This window comes from Elgaria multicarinata, chromosome 5, assembly GCF_023053635.1.
Source record: "Elgaria multicarinata webbii isolate HBS135686 ecotype San Diego chromosome 5, rElgMul1.1.pri, whole genome shotgun sequence".
NCBI lineage: Eukaryota > Metazoa > Chordata > Lepidosauria > Squamata > Anguidae > Elgaria > Elgaria multicarinata.
Genome location: NC_086175.1, coordinates 38,625,687 through 38,644,332, shown reverse-complemented (window position 1 = coordinate 38,644,332; position 18,646 = coordinate 38,625,687). Strand labels below are relative to the sequence as shown.

Genomic DNA, 18,646 nt, shown 5'->3' with positions numbered 1-18,646 from the left:
AGCAGCAGCAGCAGCAATAGCAGCGAGAGCAGAGGCAGCCGCAGCAAGAGCCACAGCAGCAGAAGCAACCACCTCCAAAGCAGCGGCAGCAGCAGCAGCAACAGCCGCGGCGCTCCGGAATCTCCTCAGCAGCCCCGGCCAACCTACAGGCAGCAGCAGCAGCAGCAGCAGCAGCAGCAGCAGCCAGCCAGGCGCCAGTGGCTCGTCTTGGGCTAGCGGGGGCACGGCTAGCGGTCCCCCCGCCGCCACCGGCTGGCTCTCCAGGGCGCCGGGGTGGGCGGTGGGGGCGGCGGAGCGCGGCATGAGGCGAAGGGCGGGAAGCGGTGGGCTGGCCGTGTTGGCGCCAAAATGGGGGCCCGCGCTCTGACCATGCCCGGGTGACAGGGAAGGAGAGGGAGGCAGGGGACGGCCACCGGCCCAGCCCAACCCAACGCGCAGGAGCACCACCACCATTAGTACCGCCGCCGCCGCCGCCACCCCCGTCTTCGCCCTTCGCTGAGGGGGGAGCCTGGCGCCCCGCCGCCCAGTGTCCATGCCCGTGGGGCCGTCGAGCCCGGCTGCGGAGCCCCCCTCGCCGTGGAGCCGGCCGGGGCTGCGCGCTCCCGAAATATGAGCAGCCGCCCCACGGGAGGAGCCGGCTCGGGCGTGTGCTTCGGCCCGCGGGAGCCCGACAAGCCCTTCGCTGACTCGGAGCGGGCACAGAAATGGCGCCTGTCGTTGGCCTCGCTGCTCTTCTTCACCGTGCTGCTCTCCGACCACCTGTGGCTCTGCGTTGAGGCCAGGCAGGTCGCTGCCGGGCGCCACCGGGACCAAGAGAGCGTGGAGCAAAGCATGGGGGGCGACGAGGGGGCGGCGGTGGCCCCCAGCAGCAGCCCTGCGGCGTCGGCAGCCGGCCAGTGTTTCAGCCTGCTGGGCGACGCCGAAGCTGCCTGTCGCCGCCTGCAGCCCGGCGGCTCGGCCCAGACGGAGCTCTACCTTCCCTTTTGTAATTCCTACACGCTGCGCGAGCTCTTCGCCGGGCTTTCCCGCTCGGACACTCTGAACTGCACTCTGGACCAACGCGACGGCGACGACGACGACGACGACAGGGGCACTGGGGATGGGGATCGGCTCAGCAGGGAGGAGGATTGGCTCCGTTCTTGCCGCCGCTGCGTCCTGGCTTACCAAAAGTACGACCAGCAGGCTCAGGACCGATACCGAGAGTTTGAGCTTGTGCTCCAGAAATACCTGCAAGCGGAGGAGTACTCGGTGAAATCGGGGCCGGAGGATTGTAAGGTAGGAGCCCTGCTAGCAGCCTATGTGTCTGCTTTTGCTTTACACCGCCACCGCAAACCCCTTGGATTTACTGCTGGGATCTTTGTTGGCCGCGTTGGCGATGCCAAGATGGTTTCGACTTGGGAGTTTGGGGGCTTTGCACGGACTGAGATCTTCGTGGTCTGTTTTCTCTTCGCCCGCCTAAGCGCGCGGTGGGAGAGGCGAACGAGGAAGGCGATCCTCCGTCCCTTGGGAGGGCAGAGCTCGCTTCGCCCTCCTCATGCCTACGCGATGGGCTCCTGGTTCCGCTGGCCCGCTCTGCCAGGGGCTGGAATGCGGCTCTGGCACGGGAAAGTGGCTGCGTGCCAACGAGCAGGGCCCAAGACGGCAGGAGGGCGCGTGGGCTGGCTCTCGGGGTGGGGGTGCGGGCGAGGGCAGGGCCGGCAGAGACGTGGTAGGGCGCGGGCTTCCCCTGGTCGTTAAAGGATCTCGCTCGCTTGTTTCCCGGAACTGGGAAGAAAGGCGTCATGCGTCTGGCGGCGCGCCGGTTTGGGTGCTTTGCAGGGGAAATCATCCTTGGAGTTGCCGGACCGAGAGGATCTATGTGATAGGGTCGGGCCCTTAACTTTGGAGGCACAGCGTCTCTTCGTCTGTGTGCATGTACGCATTAAAGAAGAGCGATCCGAAATCCCCTGCTCAATCAAAGATGCGCCTCCCCAACCCCACATTTCTGGCTAACCAGCATGAACGACAAAGGTTAGCTACTTAGTTAGCCGAGAACTTTCAGGACCTCTCTGAAGGACAGCCTGGTCGGGCATTTACTGTGAAAGCGCTGCATGCCGGGTTTGAAAGTGTTTCTTGGAACATAGGGAATCAAAGCTCGGTAATTATCTGGGGAGACCTAGAGTGTGTGGCAATTGAGTCATAGAGGAAAGGAAGTGGTCCCGGGTGGTTCTTCCTCTGTACATGACATATTTCAAGTTGGCTGTGTTAAATCTCTGGAGTTGGGATTAGCTCCAGGTTTATTAGTTGCAAGTAGACTCTGCAGTGAACTGTGTAGAGTAAGCAGTGATGGCAGAGTCTTGGTGACTGCTTTGTTACTTTGTGTGTGGCTAATTTCTCAGTTTGCCTTAGCCACAGTTGTTTGACTCTTACACAAAGTGTTATCCCATTGTTGCTGTAGTATCCCATTGTTGCTCTAAGACTGTAGTCCTATGCCCACTTATGTGGGACTAAGCCCCACTGAAAGTTGTGGGGCTTACGCTGAAGTCTGGCTATTGGCTGCCCACTTTGCAGAAAATGCTTCAAAATCTGAGGGCCTCCAACAGTTGAAAATAACAATAATAAAATAACCAAAACCCTAATAGAAGTGTGTTTGGTTAGTAATATATTGCCTTCGGAACTGGAATCACTGCATTTTCTTTAGGGCTTATTATCTTGCTTTTTTAAAACAAATCTTAGCATATCCAAAGAAAGTCTAAAGTTTGTGTGGTCTGAATTTACTTTAATAAAAATAAAAAATAAAGCGAAGTTCTTTGTGAAAGGAATTGCTTGTCATGGAAACCTGTTCCACAAGGTTATTATTACTACTTTTTTAGAGCAGATAATTCTAAAAGTTTGCATAGACTATGTTACCTGTTTTTATGAGCAGAGTGGTGAGAATTCCAAAGTTGTTAGCATACAAAAACGATTGTGATGCAATCTACCTTGCAATGCCTTAAACAGTACCTTTAGAGTTTGGAAGCTTACCTTTGTGACAAAAAACCAAGTGTTTCTTATTCAAGCAAGCAGAAAGAGTTACTTAGTGTTCTGAGTAAAAAAAAAATCAATCACAAGCGTTTTATTTGGAGGAGCTATAAAGCATGTAAGGCAGATTTTTGTGGTGAAACTGCAGCCCATAGTGCTGCTGTCCATGGTGCTGCAGATTCTTGGTGCTGTCCATGGTGCTGGATGTTATAGGAAATGTGATGTAAATGTCTTTTTCATGTCTAATACGTTAGTTATAACAACTAACCTAATTTGATATAATAACTGAGCACTTTAACATTTAATAAGATTGATGGTACTCTGAATTGCTTAACACATTGGAAAATAGAAACAATAGTTTTTAGTGTAAAATGAACACTTAATCAACTATCTATTACTGTGTCTATATCTACACATAACTTATGAAATAATGTAAATGTATATTTTTGGGCCCTGGTGACAATTAAGGACACATTAAATTTTGGTTCAGCTCTAGGCCTTAGTTTAGTTAGAATTTCACATCCAGTCTATATTATGTCTCATTTAATATTCTGTGTGTCGTAGGCTACTTTTTACTGCACATTAAAAGAGGCAAACATTGAATTAAGCCAGCCAGAATGCACCTAAACAGCAAACTTGTTAAAGCTGTCTGTTTCTATTTCAGAGAAGAGAGCATTTCTTCCAGTTTACAATTTGTATTTGATGACAAAATCAATGATACTTACTATGCATACCGTCTCTTGAAGCCTTTGTTTTCTGTCATGTCTTTACTTCCTTCCTATCCAAGTAGCCTCAAAGAAGAATTGGTTAGCATATTAGAGAGCAGAAATTGCAGCGTAGCTGTTGTCCTGTCTGAAGATTAACATATGTGACTAGAATAATAGTGGCTATAATACTTGGCAAAGGCTATTAATATCAACAACTTCCGATTTTATATCATTATGATATACAAGTCTAATTTTTCATTTTCTTTTTATAATGTACATTTTTTTTTGAATTAGTGATCTCTCCCTTATTTGTGTCAAGCAATCCATGGAAAACTTCATAGTACATCAGTTACTTTGTATCAGAACAGTATTTTTGCAGTCATAACTCACAGTTCTCTCCAGTTAGAAAGATGTTATGGATTACAGAGTATGAATCTGATTTTTCTAATTTCCTGAATTTGGTTAACATAACAGTTAGGCTGAAATTACTTGGATATAACTTATGTACTGGCTTGACTAGATGGTTTAAAATAGGGGGGGAAATCACATGATAATATTATAGATTTTGCATTTGTATTGTATGCTGAATTATTTGGTTTGATCAAAATAATATCATAATTACTTTTATTGTTGTTGATTCAATTCTATGTGTCATTTTTATGAGTATGATTGAATCTCACAGTAGCTTGCGTGCTGGTTTAAAGCCATGTGTTGTTGCTCATTTTGGCTACCTTTGTACAGTTGTAATTGCAGTTGGACAATTTAATGTCATGGACTCATGAATTTAGTAAAGGTGAAGCATGAGAACAATTACTTGACAATTACAATTATAGTTAAGTGTAATTTAATTGAATGCCAATGGCTCTGACTTCAGTGGAAGGATGTCCTTATAATAGCTGAGTAACTGTGTTTTAACTTATAGTATAAACACCTTTCTTAGTATTTATACTTTTCCTATTCTTATAAACAATTTTTCATATTTACAAAACATGGTATCTATATATTCAATTCTGTTTGATTACTGAAGTTACCTATTAATATGCACCATGGTATATAAAAGTTATTAGGATGAGGTTAGAAAGCATGAGTGAATGGAAAATGAAGGATGTGCGATCAAAAAGTGCATTCTTGCCTTTTAGATATCTTCAAATAATATATTCAAGTCTTTGTTAAGTGAGTTGTCCATATTGCAATATAGTTGCTCTGGAATAAAGCAAGGTCTGGAAGCTGCTAAGAGAGAATTGGGTTGACTAATAAAGTACATGTTAACATGTATGCTTTCAAAAATATTTTAGTGAGGCTAATGCAGATGTAATTTTACTTTTATACATTCAAAGCAGGCCATTTTCATTGCAATATAGTATCAGAAATGAAGTTCCATGTTAGTAACCTATTTGTTGTCATACTGACCCAGTTTGAATAATCGTGGCATGGTTTAAAAGTCATGTGCTGTTGTTGGGTTATTTGAGGGTTGGAAATGCAACTGGCACACTCAACGGGGGAAAATAAGCCACTGTGGGTTATTTCTCTCACTGCAGTTGTATGTACCAGCCCAGTGGTCATACACCATAGATTGAAATCAGGTGCCCTATGAATCCCTGCTGCCCATGCAGCCGCAAGTCACTGTAGACAGTTCCAGCTGGAACATTCTCATCAGAGTCCTCCTGGCCTGAGAAATCAGATTATGCCAGAGGACCAGTCTGGTCGAATAAGCTGATATAAAGCACCCAAGGCTTCTACTTCACAAAACTATGGACAATATGTTATTGATGAAAGCAGTATTCAGGGCAAGACTTTGGAGCAGATGTTCAGGATCCCACTCAGCAAGTAATGGGCCAGGTAGGCTTTCCACAATTTGAAGGTGGTGAGGTGAAGTATTGTGGTGGGACCCGAAACCACGGGTCCCTGTGGTTCGCTGAGTGGTGGTCACAGACTCTCAAGACACAATTTCTCTCTCCTTAGAAGATTTATTACAAGCAGCGCTGCAGGGTGACAGCCTCAGAAGACCTGAGGAACTGCCCAAGAATTTCAGGAAAGGCTAACATATTTATAGGGTCAGTTCCCCTTAGATACAATGGCAGAACTTTCCCACCAATCATAATACATCTCTGCAATACAAGAACCAATGAGAAGCCAAGCATTTAGGCATGTACAGAGTTTGAATACTTCTCTGACTAGAAGACACTACATATATGGGTATTGCAACAGTTACAGGAAAAACATCTCCATCTGTTTCTTTTTTCCGTTATCTTGCCTTGCAGACACCTTGCTCCACCCTCCAACTGCTGGAGTGGACACTGCCTGTCTTGTGACACAGTTTCAGCATCAACTTAATTGTGAAAGCAATTTCAGCATTAAAAATAAGAGCAGGAAGCCATGAACTTTATGGTTTATATAGCTAATGATTTATAGAGCCATTTCCCTATACCTATGGGCATAGTAAAAGAACCACCCAGCTTGATTTCCTCAACAATCATCTAAAGCAGATGCCCCCTGTAAGACAATAGTCCAGAGTTTAAAATGGCATAACTGCACAAGTGGGTGGAGGTCATCAAGTCCTCCTTATGCATAATCAGACTATTCATCTTCTGCCAGATATTGGCCTTAATTTATCAGCCTGCATACTTTCTTCCACATAATCGTCTGTTTGCTTCCCGCTCAAGGCACTCAATGTGCCTTTGGGCTTGAGCATGTGGCACAGTACAATAATCAGATCTAGAAGTTTTATTTTATGCTAACATATCACTAAGGGAAAATATGAAGACATCTCAGTATTTAACATTGTACTTAAAGACAAACATTCATAAAAATATTTATTTCTATTTATTTATTACATTTCCAATCCATCCAATAACTAATGTTCTCTAGGTGATAAACTGTAATATGAGTTTGCCAATTGGCAGGTGGGATTGTAATATTTCCTAAAATTGCCCAGTTGTTAGGCTGATTCATTCCCAAAAGCTTGTTTCTACGATGTTTCAAAGCTGATTAGGTAACTTTATCTAATTGCACAGTGTAAAGCCCATGTTGCCATGGGTGCCAGTAGTCCTTTTCCTTTTACACTTTTTTTGCCCTCAGTCCCCTCACCACAGATGGGCTCATGAATAATGCAAATGTGGGTTATGCATAATGAATCCCCTCCAGAATTTGCATGACGTGGCCCCTCCTCTCCCTCACACACCCCAATTGGCTGCCTCTGTCCCCTTCCCGCTCCACACAGGTAGTGACAGCCTAACCTTGCAGCTGTGGCTGGGGCCTGCCTTCATGCCACATTGGTTGGCCAAATAGGGCTGTCCATCATCCTGTTTGTGGCAGGACTATTCTGCTTGTTTGGTGCAGAGGAAATTAATCGCTATTATAGCTTGAGCTTTGGACATTTTTGCACTTAAAAGATTTTCTGCACGTCTACACTGCTCAAGCTTCAGTTTAAAACAAAATGAGCAAAATTGGTTTGTTAGATCTCTAGTAATAAGCCTTACACCATCATATTCTTATATAAGATACTTGATCCAACTTTTTTCTTAGCACTTACCCTCAGGTACCACAGAAACAGGGGTGGGATACTGTTTGATGGTTTGGGGAGCACTCCACTAATTTTGAACAGGCTTGTGTGCCACACCCGGCAACATACTTGTGCACTAACCTGACAATATGAAATATTACCTTCAGGTATGTGAAATTTCCCTGTCACTCTCTCACTTTAGATATACTCATGCATGCACACTGCTTTTCTCTTGGTCATCATTGACTTGATTGTGACCTACACCTGAACATATGAAGCGGCTTACATTGTCAGGTCACTGGTCATTTGGTCCAGCATTATCTTCTCTGACTGGGTCTCAGGTTAGACACTTTTCCCAGGCTTGTCACTTGAGATACCTGGGATTGAGCCTTGGATTTTCTTTGTGCATAGCACATGCTTTGCTACTGAGTTATGGCCCCATTCTGATGTGGATCAACTTCAAAATGAAAGCTGGTATAGGACTGATAGGAAAAAAGATTTTCCTTGTTTACTACTCTGCTTTTACCTGGGAGGTAAAATCTTTGACCGAGTCCATCCCATTTTCACAAACTCTTCAGTCAACTGACATGATGTGTAGAGATCAAAGTAGATGAAAAGCAAGAATGGGTTAAATTAATACAAGTGGTGAGGAAGATTCCGGTGTTGAAACAGAGGGAGGCTGATTTGATTCTCATGTTTGACTTTTAGCTCTTTGACCCCTCCGTTAAGAGTTCTGGTGGAATATAGGACTCATCTACACCAGGCAGGATTTTCCATTATGGAAGCCATATGAAAGTAGTATATAAAAGGCAGGAGCCACACTACTGCTTTATAATGGTATAGAAGTGCACTGCAGGATTTACACTACTGCTTTATAGTGGTACTGAAGTGCACTGACAACTGTTGGGGCCCATGACACATCTACACCAAGCAGGATATAACACTATGAAAGTGGTATGTGGTATGTATCATGGGCCCCAACAGTTGTCAGTATCTAATATGATAAAAAAGAACTTTTAAAATGTCTATATTAAGGTCTGGCCAAGGGACACACTTGCTCTGTCTATTATATTATGGTTCGATATCCAGATTCCTGCTTTTTTCCCTTTTTTTAGCTACTTCAAAATAATCGAATTTAGGCCACAGCTAAGCACTTCTGAAAGTCTCACACATGAAATGCTGTAGTGGTATTTGTTAATCTCATAATGCCTATTTAAAAATGCAGTTTCACTCTAAGTAAACCATTTCAATAAAAATTGATAATAGCTCATATTTATTTAATGCAGCTTAAAGAAACAACAGCCCACAATACTCGCTTAATAAAAAATGCATGAGAGGTATTTATGATCCAAAGGGAAATGAGAAATATTTTTTTCACCAAGCAGTAAGCTCTAATTATAGTTGTCAGAATCATAAAAAGATTAAAAAAAAAAGCTTCCTGAATTTGGATTGTATTTTGGCTTCTTTTCAATTCTGTATGATGCATCCTGATGCAAGGACTTTTAAAAAGAAAATTCAGCCCAACGCATCAAAGGAATATTGAGAATATAGAGCCCCCATTGGCAACTGTTTTTAGAGGTAGATCACTTTGAATGTGTTGTGTTCCCCAGGCTTGACCATTCCTCTGGCTCTGCAGAGGGCTCAGAGCAGAGGAGGCTCCTTCTATTAACTCAATTTCTGCTATGTGCCAGTGCCTTCCAGACCAGAGGATGTGTCTCTCCCTGACTCCTCATATACAGCGGACTCATATACAGAGAACTCTTTCCCATTACAGCCTTCACCATTCTTATCCTATAGGAGCCGGAGCCTGGAAATAAGGCAGTAGCCCTTTAAGAAACAAACTGCTTCTCTGAGGGTGTCTTGAGCTGCTGGCCTTTATAAGGCTTCAGAAAGCTTTTGATTGTTGCTGAGTCAACAGCTTACCATGACTGTTGTGTCTCTGTTTGTGATAGAGAACAGCTGAACCTGAGAGAGTTTGGGGAGGAGCTCTTCACAGGAGCTAGCTGCAATGCAGCTGGCTGCATTCAGGCATCAGCAGCACAATATAAGGAAAGCCTTAGATGCTGGGGTTTGTTGGAAGCAATTGTCTTGTTTGGTACTCTGTTCTAGTTGCTTACCTACCAGCTCCTTGACCTTATTTGGACAATATCTAACCCTGGAAAAACCTCAACTATTCTTCTGCTTATTCCTGAAACCTGTACTATTTACCTTGGCTCCTGAGGGGTACTTTTGGCATACTGACCTTGGACTGTTAATTGATGATTCTAGCTGCTGCTTAACTTGCAACTCCTGTGATTTATGACATTGACTGATTCTCAGCCAACTAGGAGTTGGCTAAGGTCCTGAAAGACCCTGCCTGGTCTAACCTTGCTGTTTAGCATACCAAAATGACTTGACCAGATTGGAAGTGGCCTGACTTGCCCTGATGGGGGTCTTGTATTTACCCTCCTTTTTTCACATGCCTTGATGGTTTCAGCACATCTGAGTTTCTTGAATCAAATTTGAACAGGACAGAATGGGCTAGGACTTCAAAGTTCATATCTATGCCTTGCTGATGGCTTTCTAGCAATCTCCTCTGCTGCTCCCTTTAATGACAAGTTATGAAGGTATGAGGGCACAGAATAGGAGGAGGGGCAGGCTGTGTAAAGTCAATGTGCTCTCCCAAATATCTCATGGCCTGTACTTGTGTTTGGTGTCCCTCTGTCACTGAAATAGTAACTCTACTTATTGCATTGTATGACCTTTTTCTTTCTCTGCACATTTCTTGCCTGTCAGGCCAACAAGGTGTCTTCACAGGATTTTACCAATCACACTGGCTGCTGAGAGTAGAGATAAACCCCTCTATGACAAAACCTGATGGGGTGACTCGTGACCAAAACAGACAGTATTTTAAATCCATATCTAGGGGTTGTTATTTTATATTTTTAATCTAAAGTAGGCAATTGGGACCCTAGTGCAAGCGATAGAAGAGCTTTTGAGATCCAGATCAAGCCCCCTGACCCTACTGTAGAGTAAAAATGGGGTTGGGGAAGATTTAGTTGCTAAATATGAATTTATAGTAATGTGGGTTTTGGCCCTAATTGCCACACCTCTAATATAAAATCAGGTATAAGGCTGTATTCACAGTAAAAAAAAAAAAAAAAAGCCACCCATGAAGACAAAATACATATGTGAAAACTAAGTTTTTTATTTAATTATTTATATATTTATTGCATTTCTATACCACCCAATAGCTGAAGTTCTCTGGGCAGTTTTGTTGTTGCTATGTCTTTGTAGTAATATCTAAAATTGACATGTGCACGTGTACAGGACTGCTGTGTGAATACTGCACTTGTCATGCCACTAGTGTATTGTGAGTACTGGCTTTCATCCTTCATGGGGTAGACAGCCAGATGGCAATTACCATGCAAAGTCACTGGTGTGCTGCAGGTAGTTTTGCCACTGTCATGCTTAACAAGATTGCTTTTGGCTTTGTGAAGACTGCATCTTACCCAGAATGACAGTAAATTCACATTCTTACTTTTCTTGAGGTGTAGTGCTAACGGGGGAAAGGCAGCAAGTAACGGACTCACCCTTTCTGACCTGGCTAGCTGCCCTGTGTGAAGGGAGTGAGTACCACAATCTATTGTAAAAGCACAGCGCACAGAAGAGGCCTCTCTGAGACCCAAATGACATGATACTTTGAAAACATAGCTAGCAGTTTTATCCAACCTGTCTTCTTTCCTTCTATAAGGAAATATTGCAGGGCAATATGGATTGAGACTGTAGCATAGGGACTTTAACCTTCCCCTGTCCTGCTGTGGTCCCAAATTTGGATCCCCTAATGCCTGTAATTTTCATTGCCGAAAGGTGATGCACATTTTAATTTTAGCAATGAAAATTACTGGGGTATCATCATGGGGGAGGGCAAAAGGGTTAAAACGCACTATTCTCACATTACCTAATCTTGATCCCCACTTTGCTTTTCCTTACCTTCATCATCTGCTGTCCCTTGTGAAGAGATAGTGGTGTCTATGCTTGGCAGCAGGGCACTGATAGCAGGTAGTGGGAGTGACAGTCGGACTACATGACATGACAGCCCACCATGGGTTATTTAACCCACATTAAGGCTGCAGTGTTTGGGGGGCATGTACAGCTGCTGTTTTGCTTCCACTTGGGGCTTGTCATGTCATCTGAACCAGGCAAACATCACATAACCCTAGAACAGGCCATGGTTTATGTAAAAGTTGTTTAACCTTCACATAATCCATGTTCACTGGGTTCGCATGACATCACAATCCCCAAGTGAAGATTGGTTATGCAAAGTGGTGGCTGTGGCACTGCGACTCATTGTGGGTTATATGGGTTATCATTTTGAAACAAGCTCAATGGGCTTTCTTCTACAGTCTTCTCATCATACTAATCCTTTCTCATGAAAGATACAATGATACACTTCATCAGTTTGCTTCATAGTCTATGATACACTGGTAGCAAGTAGCTGAAAATCTATGGGACTCACTTCCAAGTAAAGTGTTTAGAATCAAGGCTGGATGCAAGCCAAAATTTATCAACTGCAGTTTAGTACTATTATTAAAGCCAATGAGAAATGGTAAGACACTGAAATGTTCCCAAATGTAATAGTTATGATTCTGGTTATATTTTGGTTGTTTTGTAACAAGTTATTTATGAAAAGTATCACTTCCAGGAGAAGATGTTCCTTTAAAGCAAGAGTCAGAATTTAATTTGCATCTGCTGCGCATTCACTTAGAAAACAAATTTTGATGTTGAGTTTCATTTTATAAGGAAGGTTTTGAACAACTAATACATACTAAAGAGAATTAGAAATGTTAATTAAATTACTTCCCAAATTACTATGCTGAAATAATCATGTTATAAATATGAAACTACAAACTACCAACCTTTATAAATGTGGTATTACAATTATCTTCCTTAAGTAAGAACTGGGGCTTGCTAATATATTCATATGAGTGATTGGTGACAAAATAGCCTGTCCTGTTTATATTTTGTTTCTAAGCAAAAACAATGAGGGGAAAGCAACACAGATAATCAGATGGGTGGAGGATTTGTTTTTCCAATGTCTATTGATGCTGCTCTTTTATGGCAAACACATTTGAGATTTGTAAAAATTTGGTTAATGAAATTTTTGGATGGAAATAGTGCTGGCTGGCTTGATAAAGCATTTGTTCAAAAAGGACTCATATGCAGGAAGACATAGGGCAAGTCTGCAACAGCCCTATATCCCAGGATCATCCTGGGATCGTTCCTGTGCATCCAAACGCCACACAGGGAATCCCGGGGGCAGGCAGGGACAATCCCTCCATTTTCCTGGGATAACCCTTAGGTGTAGAAAGGGCCATAGTGGCAAACAAATGTTATTCACTGTTGTGCTCATAATACTGTTTTTAGAGATTTTTTTTACATTACAAAAGGAAATCATTCTAGATTGATCTATATCATAGATTATCTTCGACTAGGAGTAAAAGCCTTTAGAAAATATGAATGATGACCAAATCCTAGAGTTATACACATTAGTTGTGTAAGCGGAAGGCTGTTCATGCTACTGATCTTTCTCTTCCCCTCTTTCATCCTTCAGCCCCTTGTACCTCCCAAGAACTCTCTCCAAAGGTCACTGAAGGCTCACAGTGGGGGCTGTGTTGTATGGGAGTGCAGTGAGGGGAGAATCGCCTGAAAGTGGGTAGAGAGCTTTTGCTTCAATGGGAGCCTTGCTGGCACAAGACCGCTCTCCCAATTCCAGGTGGTTTCTCCTCTTCTACTACAGTCCTGTACAATGTAGCTGCCACTGTTCAGGAGCTCCCCAACTCTCTGGACAGAATTTTCAGGAGGTACAGGGGGAAAGCTGCCTTCTACTTACCCAACCATTAGATATGGATCTAATTTACTGCACCACTGTCGGGAAGGGGTGTACCCTGAGGTTCCATTATGGGATTGGGAGTCCTGAGGCAGTATCCAACTGTGTCATTCCACACATTCCAGTAGTGCTAGCAGAGTTCCACTGAATCTTTCTGTTGCACATGTGGTTACCCAGTATGCTTGCAGGTTATGCAAGTGGAATGTACATAAGAGTTATGCTGAACTGGTTCCACAACAGGTTGTGCAAGCACAGCGCACAACTGCTTGCACAACCATTTCTGCAAACATAACTTTAGCTGGATTCTCCTCTTGCGCATACTTGGGAACCTAGTTTCTGCTACTGCAATGTCATTTGTGCTAGCAGAATGACACAGTTATATATGTCCAGTTGGATATGCCCAGAATGACACTGTTGGATATGCCCATAAAGCTGCAAACTACTGATTCATTCAAGCCATGCATGAGAGTTTGACCTTCATGTGAAATGTGATATTGGATGAAATTTATAGCCTGTTCCTAAGCATATTTACTCAGAAATAAGTCTCTCTGAATTCAGTGGGGCTTATTTCCAACTAATGTACATATGTCTGGAAATACTTCTTAACCTTACACTGTTTTGGAATGCAAACATACCTGACACCAACTGAAGTTGTTTGTTCTGTTTGGCACCACCTTGCCACCAGCTCTTCTAAAAAGGGAGAAGAGCTTATAGTAGGCTGGTCAACACTTTTGTTTAGTGCTGCGCAGTTGAATCCCTCTTGCGCTTTTGTTCCTAGACTGGACTGCTTCATCCACTTTATCCTGTCCTCCTATTAACTCTTTATCCAAATCTGCTACTGCTTTGAATCCTGAGCTGCCCAGTCTCCATGCTTAGCATGAGCTAGCTTCTTCATTATCCTGTACACATGTACCTTGTTTCTCTTGATCCATCTGCTCCACCCTGTCACATTCCATCTTATCCCTTGACAGCTTTAATGAGATCACGTGGGTTAGTTAAGTATAAAAATATAATTTATGCTCGTTATTTGATGACAGTGAGACTGATGACACTGATTCACAAGAATGCAGATCACATAAAATATATAGTGTTTGTTGATATAAGTTTGACAAAAATAAAAGCATCCCAGATTAGGGTAAACAATAGAACAACAGAAAAGCTTGCATCTTTCAATATTGTAAGAATTTTTCGGAGCAAGATTTTAATTTGCCAGAATTGCAAATTTTTAACATGATAATAATGAAAAATAATTTAAAAATTCTGCTTTTTGTAACAGTTGATAGAAAGTCTAATAAAAAACAAATTAACTACAAATGGTTTTTTTGTGTTTAAAATCCACAGGAAATGTTATTTGCTTACTGGTAAATGTGCCTAGCAATCCTGTGAACGTTTACTTAGATTTAGATCCTATTACTTGTAGTGGGACTTACTCCCAGGTAAATGTATATGGGATTGCAGCCTGAAGCAGTGAAAAGCAGGACAAAGGAGCTTGTTTCTATCAGAATTTTATTGTAGTGTTAGTATAAGCAGGGCAAGAATTAAGTTTACGATATATTTTATATGCTTGTAAAGTGAAGAGCTAATGACAGGGTATGGTGATTGATAATGTTCTAGGAACTTTGCCACATAAAGAAAACACTCCTAGTCGAAAGCTCCCAGCTTTTGGGTTCTCAACCAATGATAGTAATTTACTGTTGTCAGATCAAATGCAGTTCCTGCTCTTTGCTGCCATGAATAACCTTGATCCTTCCCTTTTAGTCTATTGATTCCTCCCCCACCCCCAGTCATTTAATGACAAAGTATGTTGCACCTCATTTGTTAAAAGACATGATGGGAAATATCTATGAGGTCACAAGAAGGAATTCTTCTCTTTCGAATATTGGTATAATTCAGAAACATGCACAGGTGGCAACGCCATTTTGTAAAGAAGGGTATTTTTAAAAGGCAAGCAGGACATCATACCTAGAAATGGATGTGTGGGTGAGAACTGAGATCACAAGTGCTTGGTATAAATTGTACTTGTCCCCATTTCTCTTGTACTACATTAGATTTAATGTGAAAGATAAACATTAAATTTAATATTCCAATTTTTTTTAAACACCGCCCCCCACGATTATATGGATTCATGTTCAGCATTTAGAGCCAGCCAGGAATCAAAGTGGATGTGGTCTCCTCTTTTTAACATATTTTAACATTCTTCTCATTTAGTAGCCCCTTACAAATAAGCCACCCTTGCAGAGTATGCTAGTTACATGGGCTTTTCCATTCTGTTTTGAGACAAAGATGGCTGAAATAAAATTGTCAGATGGCATGACATTAACAGAGCCTTAATATCCTTTCTGACAAGATGTCAGCCTAGCAAACTAATTACTACACTTCAATATATGAAATCTAAAAATGGCAAATAGTTTGAAGAGCAGAGAAAACATTACATGTTAAAAGCAAGCAATTAACCTGCTTGGAAGGAAAACCATATTACTCAAAGTACAACGATCATTTCTAAAAGTGCAGTAGTGAGCAATTAACTAAGTAATGTGTGAAAGAGGTCACAAGAAGGACAGAAGGCAATTGCAGCCCCAGCACAAGTCAATATTTATCTGCCAAGTTGGAGGAAGGGGTACAGACAACACAAGGAATGTCCCCAAGAAAATATTGCTTTTCTAAGTCAGTGCCAGCTATCAAAATATTTTAATATAGCAGGGGGACTTTGGACCTGAGGTTACTTTGGTATTCAAGCTTGTGGAGTCTAGAGTTCTCCTTAGTTTTGTACAAGCCATAATTGTTAGTGTGGGTAGGTGACAACGGAATGGTTTCTCTGTAGTGCAGGTGAGCAGGGATATATCTCAATTCTTTGAGACTAATATAGGGAGCTGCAGTTAACTCTGACTGGGTTCAGATGTTATGATAACTCATGATGGGTTAAATAAGCCCAACTAGGGCCATTTCTACACCTGCCTTTTTTCCATGGATTGTCCCGGGATCATCCCTGTGCATGCAAATGACACACAGGGGATCCCAGGAGCAGGCACGGACGATCCCTCCATTTCCCTGGGATAATCCTTAGGTGTAGAAAGGTCCTAGGGGTGGCTGTGCATGAAGTTTGATCTCAATTCTGCATACTTTCTGTGCTTTAGAGTCATCACCCTCTTGTTGGGGCAATGCTGGAAATGATGAATTAACTTCTCTCCTCTCATTGGGATTTAAACAAGCTGCTGCGATTTTGTGAATTGCAGCAGGACTGGGGACAGGAGGATGACTCAAGTTATGCACAGTAGCTTATTTGTCTGATTGTGTGTGGGATAACAGTAGCTTATTTTCAACAGTAGCTACTATGAGTAGCTTATTAACCCATCATAGCTTAAAGTGACATCTGAACACAGCCAGAATATCTCTATGATGCATCCCGGATGGATGCTAAGAGTACGTCTGTACTGAAAACATGTTAAGACCTAATATGGCCTGTCCTCCAGGGACAGGGTTTTTCCATCTGTGGGGTTTCAGTTATCAAATGTGCTCCCACTGCAAGAAGAATGCCTGGTATTCTCTTTGTTACCTTTTAGCTGCCAAGTGAAGAGGTTTCTATTATTTCAGGCGTTTTAATGGTGTTTTTTTTTTAAAAAATAATACATTAAGCACTAATAGTTTAGTGAATATTCCACTCTGTATTTTTAATGGAATTTTTTTTTGGTTTTATATTATATTTTTGAAATTGCACTATAAACTGCCTGGGGATACATTTTATGAAGGGTGGTATACAACTAGCCTATGTTCAATAAATTATATGATTTTTAGTGCACTTGCCAGCAGTGCTCCAGAAGCAACTTAAGAAAAGATAAAACCAATACCCGTCTTACTTCAAATGGTGTTGGAAGTCTCAGCTGAGTTTCCCTAAATGATCCTATATCATTTCTGGAGAGTTGGAGCATGTAAGAAAGCATTCCTTCTCAGACCAAGGACCCAGATGTTTTAGGACACAATCCTATAAATATTTAGATAGAAAAAATGTCTTACAATAGTGATGTTTTTCTTTGCATGTTTTCTGTCTAAACATGCTTAGGATTGTGCTCTTAGAGCTTTAGGACTTTTAGAAAAAAGTCACACAGTTCTCAGCATTCCCCAGCCAACCATGCTGGCTAGGAAATGCTGGGAGTTGCAGGACTTTTTCTGTCTAAACATACATAGGATTGCATCTTTAAAGGTTAAAACCAACACTGGCAACCAATGCAGCTGCTTTAGGACCAGTATGATATTGTCCCTTTGGCTAGTTGTTGTAAACAACCTGAGTACTGTATTTTGGTGGGAGGGTGCTGTTGCACCATGTCCTGCTTTATAAGGCCCTGATCGATAGCTACGTGAACAGAGTGCTGGACTAGATGGACCCTTGGTCTGATCCAGCATGGCTGTCCTTATGTCGTTAGAATGCAGGGAGGATAGAGTTATCCCCTCCCTGCTCAGGTGTACCATTATGTAGACAATACTTTGCTAGATGGACCAATGGCCTGACTCAGTATAAGGCAGCAATCTGTGTTTTCTTTATAATATTAAGCTCTGTGCCATGAAAAGCTTCACCTGCTGTTTTCTGCAGAGAAATCTCTGTTAAAGGGGCACAAACATGTTTTCTCTGGCCTGTCAGTAACACTACATAGGGGCAAAGAATGAGCAGGCAACGAAAAGCAAACCCACAAAATGTAATCAGGAAATTCGACAATACAGACATAGCCCAAGTCTGATGTACTGTAGCTAAATCATCTTAACCCCAGGTTCTTTGGTTGGGGACTGTTCTATCATACTTTCAAATTGAATTACCAATTTACAGATAACGCCAATCTAGAGTTTCTTCTGTTTGGGGAGTGCAGAAAATATATATATAAAAGCACTTCTGGAAATTGACTTAGAAAAAATAATCCAGGCAGAGTATAAATTCTGACCTCCATTATTGAATTTCTTCCATATCTCCCTGCTTGCTTGTCTTTAAACTAAAAGGGGAGAAAAGAAAGGAACTAGATACTACTAGGAATATCTTCGAAATAACCACTATGTTGATAACCAGAAACTGAAGGAAAATCAGGGTGGGAGTAAGAGTGGTATAGTAAGTGTTTGTTAGGACTAGTTCAAAACCCAGAAACCTTATTCTGGGCAGTACAGGCCATCCATTTCACAAAATGGAAGAATGGGATTATTCACTTTATTTGTTTATTGCATTTTTATACCGCCCAATAGCCAAAGCTCCCTGGCTATTGGGCAGTATAACTCCCTGGCTATTGGGCGGTATCACTTTAGATAAACATGTCTTCCGCTTGCTGCGATGTTTAAGAGTTGCTTTAAGTTGAAACATGCTCACCGCTTGCTTTTACACTGTAGTTTACAAGCACGCTTAGTAGACCCTTGTCCTTCTGAAATGTGGGAGACTGCCTCCTACCAATAAATCAATCTGTCTTTCCTAACCAGTGCAATATTTTTAAACGCCCCCCCCGCCCGCTGATGATACCTTCTTTAAATTGCTTGCACCAAACCACCCTTTGATGATACCATACTCCGTTCCAGCTTGATTGATGTCAATTTTTCATG

General features: G+C 42.2%; 2 protein-coding genes across 2 annotated transcripts in view; both read left to right on the top strand.

Annotated features, from left to right (window-relative positions):
- ANKRD10 (ankyrin repeat domain 10) overlaps positions 1-18,646 on the top strand; it is a 246,311-nt gene that overhangs the window by 221,975 nt on the left and 5,690 nt on the right. The window lies entirely within an intron of this gene.
- NALF1 (NALCN channel auxiliary factor 1) overlaps positions 610-18,646 on the top strand; it is a 440,503-nt gene continuing 422,466 nt past the window's right edge. Inside the window, exon 1 of the mRNA XM_063127407.1 lies at positions 610-1,275. Coding sequence (XP_062983477.1) covers positions 610-1,275 — 666 coding nt within the window. The remainder of the gene's footprint in view (positions 1,276-18,646) is intronic.